The sequence below is a fragment of the Protomyctophum bolini genome, assembly GCF_963924005.1.
Source record: "Protomyctophum bolini genome assembly, chromosome: 4".
Lineage (NCBI taxonomy): Eukaryota > Metazoa > Chordata > Actinopteri > Myctophiformes > Myctophidae > Protomyctophum > Protomyctophum bolini.
Window position 1 is genome coordinate 15,338,717 of NC_137865.1, and position 20,000 is coordinate 15,358,716.

The 20,000-nt window shown below is 44.2% G+C and overlaps 1 protein-coding gene across 1 annotated transcript in view; it reads right to left on the bottom strand.

Annotated features, from left to right (window-relative positions):
- The window catches only part of LOC308314792 (cyclin-dependent kinase 17-like), a 37,337-nt gene extending 17,975 nt beyond the window's left edge, over nucleotides 1–19,362 (bottom strand). The window contains exons 1-2 of the mRNA XM_080762490.1: nucleotides 19,005–19,362; nucleotides 794–942 (exon numbers count right to left, since the gene is read on the bottom strand). Coding sequence (XP_080618616.1) covers nucleotides 794–920 — 127 coding nt within the window. The 5' untranslated portion in view covers nucleotides 921–942; nucleotides 19,005–19,362. The remainder of the gene's footprint in view (nucleotides 1–793; nucleotides 943–19,004) is intronic.
- Between the last annotated feature and the right edge of the window lie 638 nt (nucleotides 19,363–20,000).

Below are 20,000 nucleotides of genomic sequence, written 5' to 3' on the forward strand. Positions count from 1 at the left end.
GTAGGTCAGATTTCTAATGCCTCCCACTGAGTGATGTAACGAACTGTGCCGTATGCATGGGAAGGGAATTGTGCTGTGTGTGGGTGTGTGTGTGTATTGAATTGAATTGAATTGAATTAAACATCGTAATTGTCTCCACCAGGCCGAAGGCAGGGGGAGTAGGTTTTGCACTCAGTCCGTGTGTCTGTCCGTGTGTCCTTCCATATGTCCGTCCGTCCGTCTGTGGACATCCGGCACTGTTGGCTTGATCACAACCAAAATCTACACACACTCCCTGGATGCCAGAGATGAACCTCTGCCCCAAAGTTTTCACATTGGCCTGTTATAGCGCCACAAGGAGGCCACTTTTTGCAAAACTTCTTTTTGACAGTACACCTACAGATTTTGTCCAAATGCAAATTGGTACACAGTCTCTCTATAGACGAATTCACAGAGGGGTGCCCTGAGGTGTAATCCATGGAGCAGGTGATCCGTAGTCCAGGTGTAGCTAATCAGTGCTGCTGCACTTAATGGTACACCTCAGTAATGGCCACACCCAGGCAAGCCTCTGTGAATTTGTCTATAGCCATTCAACAAAACGGGTCTTTCAGATTTTTCAGATTCCATCCTGATTGGCTAAGTTTGGCTTCCAAAGTGCTCCGTTTCCTACAGCCCAAGGAAGAAAATCTGGCCTGCATTTTTCAATTCTGCCTTTTCGAGCACCACCAGGAGGCCCATTTATGTGCAACACTTTTTTATATTAGTCCTTCAAGACACTTGCCGTGACAGGTGAGATCACAAGTCGCTCACTCACCGCTGTCCTTCAGGCCGTTCTCCTCGATGGTCATCTGTTCAGCCAGCTCAGAGAGCGACTCATCGATGGTGTGGCTTCCCCTTAGCGTCTGCGAGAGACGCCGCTTGAACCTCTTCATCTTTTCCATGGAGCTCTCGGGAAGGGGAGGCCTGTGGATGGATACAGAGGAATGGGGTTAAAAGAGTGAAATACTAATAATGATGAAATAAATGTACAGAAAACACACAGGAACCTCTATTGATAAGACCCCAGTGTGAAAATATCTTACAGCGTCACACAGCTTAGTGTATGTATATTACATAACAGTTGAGTTTTGTCACTTGCCACCTGTCCTATAAGTGCGTTTCCCAGACAATTCCCCTCATAGTGAAAACAATCATACATGGAACTTTGCAGGCCATGACATGTAGCTGAATTAATGGGTAGTCCAAACAACTTTCATTGGAAGAAAATATGAAAGAGTACACCTCAACCGACCGCCTCGGGATGTGTTTCCTAATCGCACATCAAGACGCAGGTGTGTGTGTGTGGAGCAGACATGGTTAGTTCACAAGGCAAAGAAGTGGCGACGAGCAAAGATCAGCTCACCGATGCCAATTGTGACTCAGATAATGCGAGAGCTGTTAGCCTGTTACTTTACTGTTCTGGGAAGATGGGACAAGCTGGGGAGAGATTGCTACCCGTGGGTTTGGGAGTATGGTCCTGAACACATCAGACTGTAAAAGCAAATCCTAAACCAGGGGATTTGTGGCTGAATGGAACAGGACTAGCTCGGACAACATCCAGTTCACAACACACATTCCATTCCATCACAGAGAAAAGGGAAGAGAGAGAGAGAGCGAATGAGTGAGTGAGTGAGTGAGTGAGTGATATACGAGTGGTTTTTTTGCCAATATTGCCTAACAGCACTACTCTCCCGGCGAACCTCAATGGAGCCATCTTCACTCCACTGCTAGTGCAGACATAGACATGTGCCTGACTGTCTCTCTCAGTGTGAGTAAGAGCCAAGCATGAAGCCACATGACTTGTACAGTCCCCGAGGGCTAGAGCTGCCTGTCAACGGCTCTCCACGGGCAGCGTTCGTCTCCTTGTCATATCTTATAAACTGAACTGCAGCCAGCCGTACACGTCCATGACATAAGACTACGGCGAGTCAGGACAATAGCAGGAAGAACCAAAAACCTATGCCAAATGTAGTTAAGCAAGCATTACTCATAGACTCTTGAGCTAAACAGTATGTTGTGTTTCCTCCGCTACATTCTACTATAAGTTAGTCATCAGGAAATCAATGATCAAAGACAGTGAGTCAATCTAGTTATTCACAGTACTGGGATAAGACAGTGCTATAACTCAGCAGTTGAAACAGTTGCAAGTCAAGTCAGTTCAGCCACAAGTATGTTGAGGTTCCAGTTATGGACAATACAGTTCAACTGAACAACCCTCTATGACCTTGTATTCTCAAGTGCACCGTTTCCCAAAAGGTGGGGCGGGACCCATGTGGGTCACAGACAAATTTGTATGGGTCACAACTCACAAGTAAAGAAAAAATCTAATTGTCTCTGAAAAGAAAAAACATCCACAAGCTCACAACGTGGTGCGAAGCAACGTGCTGTGAGCTGGTTGTATTTTCACTAGTTTGGGTCCCGGGCAAACGTCCAAATTCTCTTTTGGGTCTTGAGCTAAAAGGTTTGGGAACCACTAAAGTGAATCAGTGAACCCATTTAGACCCGACGTCAAAATAAAAAGATTTAATTTTTCTGAAAACATTTTCATGTCGAGGACCCCCAAGATTATATGTAATTGGCCGCCGACCCCCATCTGAAAATATGTTATTCCAGGGACCCCCCAGAAGCAAAGATTTGAGTTAAAAACGTTCGCTCTGAAAGAATATATATTCAAAGATTTGCGCCACATTTTCACGATATTTCAAAAATAGCAGACCTACAAGCTCGTACCGCGCTATGAGCTTGTAGAGCTGCTATTTTTCAATAGCTAAAGTATAACAATGCTTAAAACACCAAAAGGGGTTCCTGCCTAATATGGGTTAAAGCTGTAATGCATAATTAATTTTTTTACAGTAGGCTGACAGGAAATGGGGGAGAGAGATGGGGGAGTGACATGCAGTAAAGGCTGTCGGGAGCGGGAGTCGAACCCGCGGCACACTGCCAGACTCTGGCTACTGGCCAAGGTGCCTGGACCGCTGAGCCACGGCCCAGGCCAATGCATAATTATTTAGTGAATGAAACATTTTAACGCATCTGTAGAGTAGAGCAAAAGGGATACCTGAACTTGCATATCGGTCAATACCCAGTACGGATCCGACCGATAGTATCAGTGTAATAGATAATTAAATCTACAAACATTCAAAATAAACAAGCATTGTTTGCATAAATGAGAATCAAGTGATAAATTACATAGTACCACATCGGTGCATAGACTATAGCGTAAGAGACACCGAAAGAATGTTACGCAGTATTGGCAACTTTTCCAATACTGGTATCTAGGGATGTCCCGATCACGTTTTGTTTTGCTCCCGATCCGATTCATATTATCTGATTTTGAGCATCTGCCGATACCGATTTTTCCCGATCCGATATTTATATTTTATAGAACACGTTTACGCCATATCACAATAGTACAATATCCCAAATCACAGACAATATCTAGTCTAATATCATGATATGGATATAATATTGATACTAGGAACCGATTTCCGATCACCCGATTCGATCAGGACAACCCTACTGGTATCGCTAACAGAATAACTCTGTAAATTAATACAGTACAACTAGCACAATTGTGGTGGTTGGACGTCACATGGTCTCCTAAGTCTCCTATTTGAGATATTTAGATCATGTTCTCATTGTGATCCCTTAATCAATTAATCATCATGAATATATTACATATCAACAACACTAAAGACAATAATATTATTTACAGCAAATTAAATATTTACAGAAAAGGGGGCGATGCGTCAGACTTATTAAAGCTAAAAATATATATTTGATCTTGCTTCAAATTAATGGGAGATCCGTTGTTAAATTTGCCATTACCTCTGTTGGAAGAGGACATGTCTGAATTAATACGTAATTCTGTTACGTCATGTTTGGAAGCAAATACATGTACATTGCATATCCTTTATCATACGTAGATGACAGGGATTATGAGCTTATATACAACTCTGACTGTGTACATAATACATATACATTCCCATAATGTGCTCTGTAGAAAATGGAAACATTATGGCAGCATCGGAGGTTAAAAGGAGAAGCTTTATGGGTGGTGTACTAGTCTCCCATAAGCCCAATCCCCTGGCTTTAGGTCTTGGAGTGTGGAGCTTTGGACATGATCAGTGTTGCCAACTATCGTGAAAGAAATAAGCCAACCCACGTCCAAAAATGCCAAAAACAAGCCTACTCTTGAGAGAAATATGCCAATCTCCCCTTGAAAAACAAGCTAAAGCAAGCACAATAATATGGCCATATAATCTGAATAAAAACATACTTGATGCATTTATCATTATCAATTTTTGTATGTCTAATAATGAATGTTTTGGTCATTTATTATACTATTACACACATACTTTAGACAACCAGACCAATGTCATTCAATGTGATTCACACTCCCCCAAAACCTATGGGTATTTATAGTATATACATCAAAGAAATGTTGGCTTGTTTTCAAAAACAAGGCACCGCATTTATTTGAAAAACAAGCCCAAAAAAATGCAACCCGGGAAAAAAACACGCCCAAAGTTGCGGGAAATAAGCAGACTTGGCAACCCTGGACATGATCCCATATCCCCAACGCGAACCATGCTAACCTGGGGGGTGGGGGGGATCTGAGCTCTGAGCTCCATTGGGAAACTGGGTGGTGGGAGGTGATGTTGGAAGGTGGGTCCCACACTCGTCGATTAGAGATTTCTTGCCACAGCAACCCCGCTGCCTCCCCCCCTGTGCTGATGCACCGCAAGGCGGCAAACAACATGGAGATTTTGGATCTCCCTTCAAACGCCCTATAGACTCGAGGTCGTACCCAACTCCAACCCCCCATGGTGCTTGTTCATCCACAACTACCCCCCACCGCTAGTTCCCCATCCCTTTACGAACCAGCGGCCGCGACGCATCACAACTCCCCCATCAAGCTTCAGCTGAATGCTAGAACTCAAATTTCCTGGTCGGCCTGCCTCACAGGGACAGAAAGCAGGAGATAGCAGGGCAGAACGGGGAGGGAGCTGGCACCCTATGGATGTTGATGTTATGTGATGCCCGTGGGCATCTTTAGCCCACATAGTTGTCCTCTTCTGCTGTAGCCCTGAGCGGACAGTATGCTATTAACAATGGACAAGGGGCATCAGTATGGCTGATGAGAGTAAGTGCACACGCACACCCTGCAGCACAGGAAGCCAGGTTAGCTGTGGTCTCATCATCCCTGGAACTGTCCCATTTCAGCTTAGTGGACCAATCTGCCACCATCATCATTATCATCATCATCATCATCATCACCTCCAACACTGTCAAGGACTTCCAGATCAATCAGGATATTGAGGCAAATGGCATCCGAGGCACTTCATATAGTAAAATATACGTTTACATGACCACACTCAGGTCAGTGGTCATAGTCATACTGGTGAAGTAGTTCTCTTGGGAAAGCACAGTGATACAAACATAGCGCTATGTATATATATATATATATATATATATATATATATATATATATATATATATATATATATATACACACACACACACACACACACACACACACAGATGGGGATTGTGTGTGTGTAATAGGATGGAGCTGTACTGAAAACAAGAAATAACATATTCAGATTGCCAGAACATAATCAAAAGGGTGAATAACATGACAATTAGACGGTAGGGTCTTACCTATTAAATACTCTTCAATAAAGGTTATTCGTGGCTTGTAGATAATGGGCTAAACACCTTTAAATATCAATATATGTTGACACTGGCTAATGTTGTGGTAAAATGTCTTGTTTAATTGCAAATCGAACACTGCCGTACACGACTACACGTCAATCCTAGTGACACAGATGACAAGTGTGAAAGGCAAGGTGAGAAGAGAACAGAAGGAGGCACAGAAAGAGCAATGGAAGAGGAAAGAACAGCCTTGATGGCTTGTGTTGCACCTCGCTGTTCAAGAGTCAATCTTTCCTTTAAGCCTCACCTGCCCCTCGGTATGGGGGAAATCATGCCTGATTGCTGCCGTGCACAGGTCAGCTCTACCCAGCATGCTAAGGCCTTCTCGACATTTTTTGTCTTCATTTCTTTAATACAGGAAACTCGCTTTCTGCTGCACACAATGGTGGCCTTTATACAAGCCTCCCATAATGGAGCCAGCTCCTTCACTCATGTCCTCATTGTCTTGGCCAGGGTGAGAAGGCTGCTCTTTAGAAAAGCAAGGCTGAGCTCACCCTCCAGTCATGCCAACAATTGCACTTGTTCACTCTCTCTTTGTCTCACTTTCTTGCTCTCTCTTTTTTGTGATTTATATATATATATTTTTTACACAGACAAACACAAAACATTAACACACTCCCTCTTTCTTAACCCCTCACATTCATTCATATTTTTTTCTAAATGGCAGCCTCAGTAATGTCGGGGGTTCACCAGGAGGTCTTCGTCTTCCTGTGTAGGTCCAGACTGTGGTAGAATTAGTTTTCTATTCAGGATCTCCTCTGCGGTCAGTAGGAAGTTGGAACACACTGAGGACACTAGCCGCAGCACTCATCCAATGTCATTTCGACAATGCATGCACCTTGTGGTACGTGAGGACTTCAAAAGGCATTAAAAACAAAAGCGCAGACCTCTCAAAACAAACTGGTAAGGTTACTACTAGGCCTTACAGCCAGAACTCACCTAACCCCTGCTCATTATGCTAGGGTGGGACTGGGATGACTCAGGGTAGACTAGAGGACAGAGTAAAGAAACTTGCAATGGGCCTGGTCTTCAAAATACGAAGAGAACACAGGGATACCGATGTACCCGTCAGACTACTTCAATAGCGTAAAAGACACACACACACACACACACACAGGTCAGGCACAACACTAGAAGGAGGCAGGCGCCCCACCGAACCCAGTTTCAGCACAATAATGGCATGAAATTTGTTCTACTGCAGAATCAAAATCATATGATTTGTCACGCAGTGAAATTTGTTCTCCGCATTTGACCCATCTCTTGGAGCAGTGAGCCGCAGCCAAGGAGTGGTGAGCTGCAGCCGTGCCGTGCTCGGCAATCATTTGATTTGTGGAATTGACCCCCCCAATCCAACCCATTGATGCCGAGTGCCAAGCAGGGAGGCATTGGGTCCCATTTTTACAGTCTTTGGCATGACCCGCCCGGGGATCGAACTCCGACCTCCCAGTTTCAGGGCAGACACTCTAACCACAAGGCCACTGACTGGTCTTGTGGAGATCTCTGGTCTTCTGGCGACACAACACAAAAAATTAACCCTAGCTTTCCTATGCTGTGCATGTCATAAGAGAATAGATCTACGAGCTCGCAACGAAGCTTGTAGATCAGTTATTTTCAAAAAAGGTATAGACCCCTGACAAACCCCATCAACATTATAATGTGGTTAATGTACTTCTCCCATGATATCATGTATTAAACTTAAAATTGTAGTTAGTGTCACCATAGCATCCATTCCTGAAATTCTCTTTTCTATTGAATAATTTCCCTAACATTGTAGGTCTAATTTCTAGGTGATAAGGTAACTTTTAAATGAGCTGACCGTACAGCTCATATGTAATGATAAAAATACAGCCATTATTATCACATACTTAAAATGCAACAATCTTCAACAAAAATAACGTTTACATACTTCACTGTGTTGGATTGGCTATCTCAAGCACGTTTAAGTCACTGTTTATTTGCATATACTGAGATCAATGAAGCAGGTGGCTTCTTTCTTGGAGGGTACGGGACGGGGTACAACAGGCTTTAGTTCCGACATACTATTGGTCCGACTGTCATTAGACCGACACCCTACCCAAAACACTAACCTAACCGCAAGCACGGCGCAACGCATGTCGGACCAACACAATGTCGGGAGCGACGGTCGATTTCCGCATGTCAGACCTTTGGTGTGTTCAATGGGGATGCTCATAAAACACTAGAAAGTGTCTACCAGTACCTTCTTTAAATTAAAATGTTGAGCCCTCTCTTGCACAATTAATCGCAGCATCTGCCTTTTGGAAATCTGCCTTTTGGAAATTGCAATATTATTTTTTATAAATATATATATATATTATAATTATATATAATAAATTGTTATTTTATTTTTATTAACTGTTGTGGCTGTGAGTGTGTGTGACGATAGCAGACACCTTCGCCAGAGCCTGCAGGCCCGGAGCCGATGGGTGACGCACGGCCACAGATATCTGTGACAATAAGGACTTGACGCTGATTAACACTGTTGCTATGGTTACAGCAGCTTGATTGACAAGGCCTGGCCTGCTCCTCTCGTTCCCTGTAAGCTCTCTCTGTGACCTAGTAGCAACACCCGTGCCCTGCTGTCAGACATACTCTCCTTTTTGAGTGGTGCAGCCACTCCTGTAGACAGCTATGTGTGTGGCTGTGTCCCTGGCTGTGTCCGAGCACGCAAATAGCATTATAGCGTTTGTTCACCACCAAGTGTCACTGTTGCACAGCCACACAGACAGACACACACAGGCCAGGGAGGAGTGCCAGTACAGTACAGTACAGTACAGTACAGTACAGTACAGTACAGTACAGTACAGTACAGTACAGTACAGTACAGTACAGTACAGTACAGTATTTCCCAACCTTTTGTCCCAGGGCACACTTTTCATAGCCTAAAAATCTCTGCCGCTGGCTGTGCCGTCGTCAGATGCAGGTGACCCGGCGGCACTGTGTGTGTTCTGGTGGTGTCTTTATGGAATGAGCGAAATGTAGCGTCTTCTGGATGCATCTCTTTAGCATTAACATTTCAATGGCCGAGGGTCGTTAGAGTCTATTGTTCCGTCGTTGTTGTTATCGCACGTCTAATGGTTAGACGTGTGACAACAACAACGGCACAACAATAGGAAGCCTGCAGCCCAGTAGCTATAATATTGCTTTCGGGGGAGGGTTAGTGTTACTTTCTGTCAAGGTTGGGAATCACTGCAGTACAGTACCACTCACTTCAGACGGGTCTGATTTTAGATACCTTTCAGATAGTTTTATTGATATATCAGCCATTATTTGACTTTTTTCCCCCCGAAGCTCACGTGACCTCGAGTTGTAGATTGGCAATTTTAGCTAATTTAAAATGGCTTAACCACTTGAACCATAGTGTCCCAATTCTGGGGGCAAACATTCCCTGAAAATAGCAGATCTACAAGCTCACAGCACGTCACATAGCGATGCATTTTAAGTTAGAAACTTTGTACATGATCGGCTATTTTCAGTGGAGGATGTCGATATGATTTTTGGCCGCTTTCCATGAGCAGCATGCAGGAAAAAATAGACAGGGCGCAGCGAAGCATGCGTGCTCGCCGCTTCTGGGCCATGTCTGAATTCTGAAATGCATCTGATGGAATCACAAGCATCGTCTACTAGACTACTAGACTCTAGAGCGGCCATGACCAGCTGTGGCTGCTATGATGCAGTCGCAACGCAACTCTGCCCGGTGGAATTTCATGGATCTCATGCAGTGGGGCATGCTGTCAATCTGGGTGGGCCTTCGGGCCACGGGAGGGTGTTCTGTCATTGCATTACCGACTAACTCCTACAGGTTGGTCTGGGTGCAGGGTGCTTGTTCAGTAACTCTCTCAGTGAAACTGCTCACTGTCAGGTGAAAAGAAGCAGCTGCCTGGCATCTCCACGTGTGTATCAGTGGAGACACGTTGGTTACACTCCCCAGAACACTACAGGAGGCCAGTTTGTCACTGGCCTCCTGGACTACAATGGAGGAATTGGCCACAACTAAATTGGGGGTACAGTTGAAGAGTATTTTGTATAAATGAAAACCACTTCCACTGTTGCTACTCAGAATGAGAATGAGAACTACAACTGCTTATCCTTAAGACAACACTGTCTGTGTATGACAGGCATTCCCAAACTGTCTCTAGGGGGTGCGTGACATGAATGCTGAATCCGGTAAAACACCCATGTACGGAGATGTATAGACTATAGAGCCAGGGGAGACGCGTGAGACACAAACACACACACACACACACAGGTCCCCACTGTCGGATTAACGTGCATTAACATTGGTCCAGCAATAGCGCAACACATGCACTTTTGCATCGCATAAAGAAAGCGACTGAAAATGATATGAGCGTAGTGTCTTGAGTTTGACATAATAACAGAAAGTTAGATCCATCCAGTCTCCCAGTCAGGGAGCATGCCATGGACAGTCAGAAGAAACGCAGCAAAGCCTAGCATAACATTGAGCCAGAGCCACTAGCTAGAAGCCAGAAGTGTTGCCAGATTCTGTTGAAAGTTGAAACAAGCAACCAGGTCTATAGAAATAAGCCAAAAGTCAAAGTCGTACGATTTGTCACACACATTACCGCAGTGACATTTGTTCTCCGCATTAGACCCATCTCTTGGAGCGGTGAGCCGCAGCCGTGCCGCACTCGGGAATCATTAGTTAATTTCACCCCCCCAATCCAACCCATTGATGCTGAGTGCCAAGCAGGGAGGCATTGAGTCTTTGGTATGACCCGGTCGGGGATCAAACCCTGACCTCCCAGTTTCAGGGCAGACACTCCAACCACAAATCTGTTTATTATAAGGGACTTTGGGATTATTTTCCTATTAAGTAGATTTTGTGTTTTTGTGTTTGAGGGCCGCTAATTGTTTAATCCAGTGTTTCCGACATTTGTTTAATGAGTTTAATTCGCCGTTTTAAAATAATTAAAAAAAAACAGCGGATTTATCCTGGACCTGATGACTAGGCCGTCACGTTATGATGACGAAACCGGAAATCAAGTCATCATCTGGACTGCTAGGGCTTCTGGGAAATTGAACCCAATGCAAGTGAACGGGGGGTTTGTTTGGACTACAACTTGCTCTGCACTGTGGTTTCGTTCCGCATTGGCATGGCCGCTGGCTCGTCTCATCATAACAAACCATAGAAGCATTTTCTGCCGGATTTTCGTGGTTGAAAGCTGCAAATACTTCAGCGTATGCTCTAAAAGGTAATAAAACAATCTCGGCAGTGTAGACTATTTGATTAAAATGAGGGTAAAGCCTTTTATGGAGTCAAACTGTTAAGCAACTTCTCCCCTCTTCTATTTTGAGGGAAAAAAATAAGTATAAATAAATTTCCCTCCCCTGACCAGCACCGGCAAAGCTAAGCTTTTTCCTGCAGGAAAAACATGCGCGCGTGCGTGTGTGTGTCTGTGTGTACTGCCGGTGTATGCGATAGAAGACTGACGTGAATTAATACCTCTCTGCCAAACGGACACACACTAGCAGACAACTGAGAGATGAAGGGATACTGTGACACTGTCTGATGTTATCAGGACAGTAGGAGGGACGTGCTCTTTATACAGCCCTAGATAAAAGGCAGTGGGAGCATTATAAACAGACAGGTTCATTACGAAGATAATGACCCAGGAGAGGGCTCAACCGATCTGAAGTGAAGTTACCTGGTCTTTGTTTGTGTTCCGCGTATTAGCATCACAGAGAAGTTGAAAAACGGATTATCATCCGTGCCTCCTCCTCCCTTTCTCTTCTTCACCCATATCTGTCATTCATTTCTCACCAGCAGGCCTTGTCATTCCTAGAAGCCTTTGGCTGTTAAACCCACTTAATCACATGAACCCCAGCATCCCTATTCGGTGAACTAGAAGCTCGACCAGTCTCTCTCTAGCGCCACTGCCAGGGGAGGGGGGGGGGGGGGGGGAGGGCTTGACAGAGTTATTATGAATAGTGTGTGTAAGTGTGGAGGCAAGTGGAGTGCCGGTAAGCAGGGCCCTATAGAGCGTTGCAATCCCGCCCCCTTTCAGAACGACGAGTGGCCCAGGAAATGATTCTCCATTCATTTTCTCCATAGGCTTTTCAAAAAGTAATTATTTATATAAAGACGGTTACGCCGCGGACAAAGCCAACTCGGATCGTGACAAATCATGACAACAAACACAATATTTTGTGCCGATCAAATAATTTGAAAGAAGAAAATAAAGGCAGGATACGGTACAACACTATTTGTTTTGTTTTTCTTATTAATAATTATAATCGGCCCAAAACATTGTAATTATTGTCATGATTTGTCACGATCCAAGTTGGCTTTGTCCCTGGCCTAACAGTCTTTATAAAAATACTTTTTGAAAAGCCTATGGAGAAAATGAATGGAGAATCATTTCCTGGGCCACTCGTCGTTCTGAAAGGACTGCGACGCTCTATAGCAACCAGACACAACGTCGACCCTGTTCTGATTTTGGTAGTGGGATGGGATGATAAAATAAGCAGATATTTGGGAATGTGACACATTCTTGTAGATCGGCTATTTTCGGTGAAGAGACCTAAAAAGGAGGGGACCACATAACAAAGTGCCCAATATAGTTGTATAAGCCTAACTTAACCCATTTTGACCTGAGATCAGATTCTAAAAATGTCTTCTACATCCTGACAGTTTTCTGAAAAAGCTATGTTTCTATGTCAGTCTATGTCAGTCGATAAAACAAAAAAAACAGACCTACAAGCTTGTAGCGCGCCACTCTGTGGCTCGGTCCCAAAAGCCTTTTATTGGCTATCAACAGGAGCAACAGGCCACACCGCTTATCTGAGGACGGGTGGCAGGACAGCCTGGGTTATCAGATTATCGGTACCCATATCTAACAGCAAACACAAGCACTGTAGCTTTTACAGCACTCACAGTGTCAGGGACCAGGCCATATATTCATCTGCTGTTTTAGTCAAAGTCTGTGTTTTACCACAGGGCTCTAAGTTAGTGCGTTGCGCTTGGGAAACCAGGATGTACATTTGCAAAGGCCTGGGTGATGGTGAACATTCGGTTTGAATTTCAGAAGAGAAATAATATCGTCATCAAGTCTCAAACGGCACCAGTTCCAGTTCCACTCCTTTCAACTAGTCGCAACTCCTTGCAACAAAACCCTTTTAAGGCATGTCACACCAATGCAACTCCTTGCAACTTCCATTGGAGATAATGGTTGCGAGTAGTTGCATGTTGCAAGGAGTTGCAAATAGTTGCATTGGTGTGGTTTCGGCTTAAGAGAGATTTATGTGTCCACTCTGATTAATTAGTTACAAAAATCTTTTGATCATATCATATTCTAATAAACAAGCCACACATGGGGCTTTGTATCTTTTTATGTAACTAGTAAGCTCATAATTACCAAGTAATTATTTCAGAGCATCTCTAATATGCCTAGCTAATATGCTATTACAGAAATAGCCTAGTACTTTGGATGGAGACTTATGTCTCCATCCAAGTGAATAACAGTCTAAATGCTTTAAAGAAATATGTGCCGAGTGTGAGGGTAAAATAGGCAGTATTCGTCCATCAGTAAATGATCCAGACATTTTAAGTGAGTAATGAGCAAGTACTGTATGACAGGTTCATAGCCAGCTGGCCCTGCACGGCGAATGCTGGGTGACGTTAGCAAAGGGGACACTTCCAGTTACAGACGAGATTCGGGGTGTGGAGGCAGCTCAATTTTTCTACATAGCGCCAGCATTTGTTGTCTAGGCCTAGCCCTAGGGCAACTGTATTCATCATGTGGTATAGAATTAAAAGCTGGTGCCAGATTCCTTGTGTTAACAGTAGTGAAAGAGAAATAGTTTGTATTCACGGGTTCTATGTATAGACAGGACTGTGATATAGTCACATAGCAGCTGCTCCCCAGAGAGGGCTGACATATTAACCTTCAGCCAGCTGTCTATGGCCTGCTGCTTCAGCATGAACCCAGAACATACTCCAGGGCTTGACATTAATGCTTGTCCGCTTGTCCGGGACAAGTATTAAATATTCGCGGATAAGTGCATTAAAATGTTATTTACTTGTCCATTGGACAAGTGACTCTTGGTTTCGCTTTTTCTGCAACGCTCATACCAGCCAACAATATTGTTCTGGCATTATGGTCTGGCCTTCCTAATCCTCACCTTTCCAATATTGGTAATGGCCCTAGAATGTCTGTAATCTTACATACATTTCATGTATTCCAAATACCAAATACACAGCCATATATCAGTCCTATCGGAGCAGTTAGCAGACTGACCACGTCAGCATTTAAACTTGTAGCACTGTGTGTATACTCACCCAGTAATTAATTCCTAAGACTTTGAGTCAGATATCGTCCTATCCATGTGAAAGTTCTGGCAGAAAACATATGTTATGTAAAATATCGGCACTTTTACATGAGGAAAAGCTAGACTGAAAATATAAAAACTGTTGCGATTGGTGTTGGGAAATTGATCACACAACCTATTTTCTGTGCCCCGTACATTTGTGCTTCCTAAAGTTTTGATATGTTCAGTCCTGCAATCATTCCGGGCCCCTCAACGGAGAGAATGTTGTCCATGTGCAGCTCGTGGAAAAGTGGAGATATTTGACGATCGGTAAAAACACCTTTTCTGCCAGAACTTTCAAATTAATATAAAACTAGTCCCCAAAACGACTCCAAGTCTTAGGAATTAATTATTGGGTGGGTGCACAGGCAGTGCTATAAGTTTAAATGCCGACGAAGTCAGTCTGGTAACCGTGCGCGGATAGGACCGATCTATGGCTGTGTATTTGGAATACATGAATATATGCAAGATCGAAAACATTCTAATCTAGGGCTATTAACTTGCAAACTTAAAATATTCACCTTCAAACATGTATTCATCAAATAAAACCAACTTACAGTTAGTTGATTTAAAATGTAGGCCTATTTGTGTGCTCGTGCTCCGGACAAGAGACTTTTATGCCCGGACAAGTGAATGGGAAATGTACTTGCACGTGCACGCCCGCACGCACACGCACACACACTTCGTAAAAATAACTCAATCTAGCACTTATAGAATTGTAGGTGCATTATTGCCCTTACTCTTAAATTAATGTACATCTGTTGATACAATGTGTACTGTGCACTGTTAACAGTTTGACTGCGGAATGAATTCATCGCAATGCCCCACTGACTAAAATAGTGTGATCCTTTATTGTAGTGTGGAGAAATAATCCAAAGTGGCAGTCAACAACAAAGAGTGGAAGAGGAACACTCCCGCTGCTCACCACCGCCGCCATTAGAATACATTGGGCCTCAATTTCCCAGAAGCCTTTGCATGTCAGTGGGACTGAAACTTTTGCAGTGACGTCATCCTAACGCGTCACCTATCCCACTCTGTCCGAGTCTTAAAACGTATTAAAACGCGACTTAAACAATGAAAATGTAACTCGTGTAACTTGTTATGAGAGAAGCTGTTCTACAATCAATTAACTCGTGTAACTCGTGAATGGGAGAGAAAGAGACTGTATAAGCTCAATTTATACTCGACTGTGTGTCGCGACGTGCTTGCTGAACATGTTGTCGTTCTATGACGTATCATTTAGGCATGGCTCTTCTTTCCTATACCCGTCCAGTATTCTATTCTCAAGGATATAGCTGTTAAAATACCTGCATTTCCACATTTCCACATTCACTCACACACACACACACACACACACACACACACACACACACACACACACACACAGTGCAGCTGGTCATCCTACCCTCTGCATAGGAAATTACTAAATAATGCTAAAGTTAAAGCAACACTAGTGCTGTCTGTAAATTATCTCTATTTAACACACAGATAGACAGACAGTCACCTTTTGGCATCTCCTTAGATAATCAAAGGAGATACCCAGAAAGTACCAGGTGTATGGTACTTTTACCTAAAAAGAAATGCCAAAAAAGGCAAGTAAGATGAGGCAACTCGAGCCGGTGCCATGCAATGGAAAAGTGACTTTATATAGGTAAGCCTCTCACTGAGTGTGGTACAATCCTGTGCATGAGTCTATGTTTGTTCTATAGCAGTCTCACACAAAAAACTAATCTATTCTTAAGTATGCACGCGCACGCACACACACACACATAATATGATCTGCACTGGCCCTCATGGGGATCACTGCCGCGTGGCTACAGCTGTTTCACTGCGTGTCTTGTTTCCCTGCTACCACCATCCCCAAGGTCCTCACCAAGGGAACCATCCCCATCAAACCACCACACACCAACAGACACTTTACCACGGTACCACACCAACCATCTCCTCACCCCTTGCCAGGTACCACGACACCTGCTGCTTACGATATTTACTATTACTAAACCAATGTCGCAAAAAGCAAGAAAGGTTGTGTAAGTTACTGCAACTTCCACACAGGAAATGAGAGAAAGTCACCTCGCCTCCTAACCACTCGACTATGACGCGCCCTGCTATAAAATAGCAGCAAGATATGTTTACAGGCTAATTGCACATCTTGCTTCCCAGGGCCCTGAATTAACCCAGTAAGATTGTGGCTATTATAACATGACAACATCAATGATGGTGTTGTCAGTGAGCCACCATGAACTACAGGATACGTTCACAACCTAAAGTGAATTTCATACACACTCTTCTTCTTTCTCCTCTTCAATTGAGTACAAAAGGACACCAGTGGAAACGTGCCATAGGCACCAATATACAATGCATATTAGAGGTCATATAGAGCCTAAATTTAAAGAAATATCTATATATTTGGCCTTTTTTCCCCTCTATCTTCCCCTATATAATGATGCTGGGGTGTTTTCCTGCAGATTGACACTCTCCCTTTGGCTCCCTCTGGGTGGTTATATCCACTAGTGTTTACAGCCAGGACGCCTAGAGGGTGTATCCTAGTAGCGTGTGGGAGAAACACGATGCAATGTATAATATATATTATATTTCCCCTAAAATATCTTAGTTTTACCAATACCAACATTGTTCATGTGAAATAGTATGTTTATGATTATTTGTTGAAATTATGAGAATCGCTATGTAGCGCCCGGTCTGTGTGGGGTGAAATGCAGCAGCAGCCCTCACACAAACTGGTGGCTTACTGGCTTGCACATGGCTTACTGGCTTGTACATGCACGCAGGGTGCATGTACATGTTTCTCGGGTCTGCACAGACCTCGCTCGCCGCGCTGCTCGATTCCACCCGGGGAGAACTCTCCTGGTTACATCAATATCGTTCATGTGAAGTGGGTTGTATATGCTTAATTGTTGAAATGGTGGAAGTCGCTATAGTGAGTCACCAGTCACCACCGCCGGCTGCCTGAGCTGCCTGGTGGGTTGAAGTGTGGATTCTACTGTGAATCGCAACACCGTTGGTGATATTCTTTTTACTAGCATGGTTGTGAATGCCTACCGGGTTGAAGCCTGCATTCAACCCGTGCAAGTCGCTCACAACCATGCTAGGATAAAGAAAGAATAAGGTTGTGAATACAAGCGGCCGAAATGAATTTTCTCCGACGGGTGGCTGGCATCTCCCTTAGAGTTGGGTGAGAAGTTCAGTCACACGAGGGAGACTCGGAGTAGAGCCACTGCTTCCTCGCCTGGAAAGGAGCCAGTTTAGGTGGTTCGGGCATCTGGTTAGGATGCCCCTCGAGCGTCTCCCTAGGGAGGTCCTCTATGCACGTCCCAGTCGTCCCACTGGGAGGAGACCAAGGCACAGATGGAGGGATAACAACGCCTCACTGGCCTTGGAAGGCCTCAGGATCCCCCAGGAGGAAGTTACTGAGGAATGTCTGGAGCGCTCTGGTGGAGCTGTTGCCCCCACAACCCGACTACGGATAAGCGGTTGAAGATGGATGGATGGATGGCTAATTCTCATCCAGTTCCCACATAGAACAATGTGTGTGTGTATTAACAACGTATATGCTCAGTGTATGCTCACTACATGCTGCATTCCAAGTGTGTTTTGAGCTTGTAGATTGGCAATTCTTTATTTGTGTTTATTTGTTTTTTTCAAATTGACTAGAAAATCTTTTTTAGCAAAAAGTCTGTCAAAACAGTGGTCTAGAGGACTCCCCCAAAGTGGGATTGGCATTGCACCCAAAATCTGGCATCGCCGGGAAATACTAAACACAATCGATGTCTATTTCCTAGCTAAAACACACACACACACGTTATTAACTCTAGTCTAGTGACTCTGAGCCACTTTGCATTGAGCAGGGGGACAGGAATTCCATGGAGGAATGGTGAATACCAGCACTCCTCAAAACATGCTCCACATCATCCCGCAGGGGGGGGGGGGGGCAATGGATTAAATGGCCTCATTCTCAAGGATGATGTATCATGAGTTTGGAACTGCCATCATGCCATGTCTTGAATAATAGGAACAGGAAATAAGATAAACATCTTAAATTTTAAATGGGTCAGTAAAATGTTGGCCAGGTTATCAGCCAAGCAAGTTGATACATGCACAGCACAGGCCCTACTTTTCAAACAGTTGTGGCACTCTGAAAAGTATAGTCTTACACTTAGCACTGCAGTCAGGGGTTTCTACTGCAACTCCACCATATACTGTAGATTCTATAGGTCTACAGTAGTTTTCAAAGGGGTTTCAGGGACGCCCAGGCCCCAGGGTTCCATGGGGGGGGGGGGGGGGTTCCCACGGGGGTCCACTCCACAGACAAATTACCCTGTCACGATTTTCCAATCACTTCAAATTATTCGGTAACAACAATTTTATATCACCTCTATGAATCTATTTCTCATGGACAAGGCAACAACCTTTATTTTCATATCATAACAGTCAGAACCATTGAAATGTGTGTGTGTGTGTGTGTGTGTGTGTGTGTGTGTGTGTGTGTGTGTACTCTAATGGCATAATGAAAGTGCAGGTAGCCTACGTAAAAGTTAGAATAAACCCTGCTCTGTTGCATTTAAATTAGAGCAAATCAGCTTGCAGGCGGTTGGTGTTTAGCGACATGTTTATTTATAAACAGGAACCATTCTTTGGCAAGCGGGACAAGCCCAAAGTGAATCCAGCGCACGCGCGCGCACACACGTACACCTACATTCACGCGCGGTGCGGTGTGGAGTAAACATTGCTACATTGTTACCCCATTTTGTGACAATGCAGCGGCGATAACAATGTTTGTTCTGTCAACGGAGCCTGAACTAGCAGCCTGCCGACCGGGGTGCTCTGCTCCCCCGTACCGTAACCACTTGTTTTTCTGCTGTAATTGTAAAGGACCACACGAATTCTAGATCATTTCCACTCACCAGAAACGGTGTACGTTGTTCCGACCCGGGTCCCCGACCTCGGAGCTTCTTTTCAGGCCGGATGCCGTCTTTCCACCGACCGTGGAGGGTAAAAAAAAAGAAAAAATAACGCTTTGTTGTTTTCGACGTGTTGGGTTATTTGCCTCGGTCGCTGTCGCCTATATCCTATATCCGCGGGGACGTGGCGCCCAACATGCCCGTCGTCACCTCGAAGTTACACTCCAGACGATAAAGAACCAGTGGCGTTAGCTTTTCGAGGAGAAAACATACAACTCAACGTGACAAACGACGCTGAGGATTGATCGTTGTGGTGGGACGAGCTGTGTGTGTCCTACTGCCACCACCTCCACCACACCGCCGTGTCTGTCATCGAAAATTACATTCAGACTATTCCGACTACAGGGCAGCTAGTAGGGAAGCAGCGCCACCCCTGTCCCTAGTCCGCTATGAGGATTAAATCTAATCAAATGTCGCCCCACAGTGGTTCCTTCTGGAGGTTATGTTGCAGTGTTTGATTATGTTCAAAATCAAATCACGCAGCATAAGTTGCATAACAACCGGTTGAAATTGCAAACCTCAAAAAACCCTGCAATAATTAGGTTAAAAGTTAAAACACAATTGTCATTTTTCATGTTATTTACACTGATGCCTTTATTATTATTGTTAATATTATTTTATTTTTACAAAATGGTGAAACATATAGCATACTCATTATGAATAACTCCATTTTTCCCCACTTATTGAGCGACAATCCCAACATCTTGGAGAGCTCTCTCTCTCTCTCTCTCTCTCTCTCTCTCTCTCTCTCTCTCTCTCTCTCTCTCTCTCTCTCTCTCTCTCTCTGTGTGTGTGTGTGTGTGTGTGTGTGTGTGTGTGTGTGTGTGTGTGTGTGTGTGTGTCTCTCTCTCTCTCGCTCTCTCTCTCTCTCTACAACAGTTTACACACATTCACTCTTTTCTGGGACCTGTCCATTCAGGTGGGGAGAAATGACTTGAG